At 38.6% G+C, this 2332-nt stretch overlaps 1 protein-coding gene across 1 annotated transcript; it reads right to left on the minus strand.

The window, feature by feature from the left end:
* Positions 1 to 709: 709 nt before the first annotated feature.
* LOC131682163 (uncharacterized) lies at positions 710 to 1229 on the minus strand. The gene has a single exon (XM_058963421.1). The coding sequence runs from the start codon at positions 1167 to 1169 to the stop codon at positions 813 to 815; it is 357 nt and encodes a 118-aa protein (XP_058819404.1). The 5' UTR covers positions 1170 to 1229; the 3' UTR covers positions 710 to 812.
* Between the last annotated feature and the right edge of the window lie 1103 nt (positions 1230 to 2332).

A 2332-nucleotide genomic window follows, 5' to 3' on the forward strand; every position in this document is an offset into this window, starting at 1 on the left:
ACCACGTGGCTAATATCGTTATCACATATTACAAGTGTTTATTGATATAAGAACTCGTCGATAATTTCGTACCGTACCTCATAAATTTCCACATCGGAAGAAGTACATTAGATTTCTAGATGATAGTTTGGCAGACGCTTCTCTAACCAACGGCTACAAATTGGTAGAGTGATAATGAAGATAGCCATTTTTTTCATTTTCATTCGAGGAATTTCAGAACAAGTTTTATGTAAGCTAAATAGCACGCATGTTAGTAAGTGGTAGCCATGAACAAATTCAATCGACCTGAGCGATAATTTCGGAAAATTTTGCGCTGGTTCCGAAATCTACGATCGATCAAGTTTTTATACAGGTTCTTAAGTATAAAGTCTTCAAATGTTTTCTGTTAATATCGCATTAGTTGTTCTATCAGTGAAAATAACACTTTTTCAAAACAAATTTCTTTTCAATTGATGTATCCCTATTTAAATCTCAATTAATCGTCTCAAAATGTTATCTCTCGCTTTAAATTACATAATGGTTCAGTTTTGCAAAATGACGCCACATAACCAAAACCTGCACAATTTTTTTAACAATCAGTAATCATAGGTCAGACAGAGATCAATCATCCACATAACAGATTTAACCCTTGTTTAAAGAAGTTTTTTTTTATTTTATTTTTTGCGTTATCAAGGTGAAATGTCATCAACTGAGAAAAAGTAACTTGGTATTTTTGATTCGTAAAAAATATATTGACTGAAACTAATTCGACGTATTGTTCCGGCACTCTAAAAATCGCTCCTAATTTGATAATGACTTTCGGTTACAGCAGCTTAACCGCTAAACGATTGAGATCCAGCGTTGGCCGCCGATCCGCTCATTCCTCCGAATCCGGGTCCGAAACCTCCTCCCTGGGTGAAGCTCTGCGCTCCAGCGTTTGCAGCAGAACCACTGAAGCCACCGTATGGAGTGAAGCCACCCTGTGTGAACGATTGTGATCCAGCGCTAGCAGCCGATCCGGACATTCCACCAAAACCACCACCGAAGCCTGGTCCAAAACCGCCGCCCTGGTTGAACGATTGGGCACCAGCATTGGCAGCCGAACCGGAAGCACCGAAACCGAATTGTGGCGCACAGCTAACGGCCGCGATGATACTAGCCAACAGTGCCAAGCAAGTGAAGGATTTCATTTTTACTTTCGAAAATTTGATTACTTTAATTGTTGAGTAGAGCTGAACTGATTCTGATGCTTCAATTGGGAAATGGTCAATCTTTTATACCGGTTTACTCGTTTAAGCCGATGATGCTACTGGTTAATCAAATGTAATGTTTTTATTATGTGTGCGTTTTTTCTTATCGATTACACCGGTATTCGCGCGTCATCATTGTTTATTTCTTGCGCGATTTAACGAATTCTTTGGCGGCGATATTTTTCGTCTAGCCTCTGCGCTCTCAACCGAAGAGATAATCGCCGTCGTCCTGTATTTTGTAACATTGTTTTTTCATTGTAACCGTAGATAGTACGAGTTTCCTCTCAACATTCCGGTCTGTAACTGGAATCATGCGAGAGTGCATTGGTCCAGGGGATTCCCGCAACATGTTCAGTTAATGACCAAACATAAACAAGTCTGAGGCGGTTCGCAATGTGTGGTTTGGTTATCCCGTAAATAACTTGTTTGCCTGCAATTTTGATGGCATAACTTCATTGATTAAGCCGGAAGCACGGTTGCCACATTTATTGATATTTTTGTGGTGGGCCATAGGTTTTTAAAAATTATAATATTCATGTTGTTTAATTTTAGATTAAATTTTCTAAAAAAAACGATTTCCATGTTGTTTTATTCGAATCAGGGTTTCTTCGGTTGTAAACATTGCAGATTTATGGCGTAGCGCAGAAAAGGATATATTCATATTAACTTAGAGCAATGGAAAGTTGAACTTCAACTTGATGATATTATGAGAGTTAATAATTATAATGTATAATATTGAACGCTACTGCATTTGTTAGTGCAGTGCACGGTTAGTGCTGAATAAGATCAGAACACATTGTTGAACTTCCTTAGACCGAATTACTTTAGAAGACTTCAACATATTTGGCATGGTGAAGGAATAAAAATTAATTTTTAATCTAAAGGAGACTAAACAAAGGGTATAATCAAAGTGAGAGCCAAATAGAGATAACGGGTAGACCGGAAACGTTCTATTTTTGTCTTAGACAAGGTCTAGACAAGGCGGTTGTGTGTGATCTAGCTTTAGAGTCCGTGGTACGATCACTGTCGCCAATGCGATAATCATGTGTTCTTCATGGGACGTCATCATAGCCTAGGGATAGCATAAGGGTTTGTGCATTGGA

This window comes from Topomyia yanbarensis, chromosome 2 (assembly GCF_030247195.1).
Source record: "Topomyia yanbarensis strain Yona2022 chromosome 2, ASM3024719v1, whole genome shotgun sequence".
NCBI lineage: Eukaryota > Metazoa > Arthropoda > Insecta > Diptera > Culicidae > Topomyia > Topomyia yanbarensis.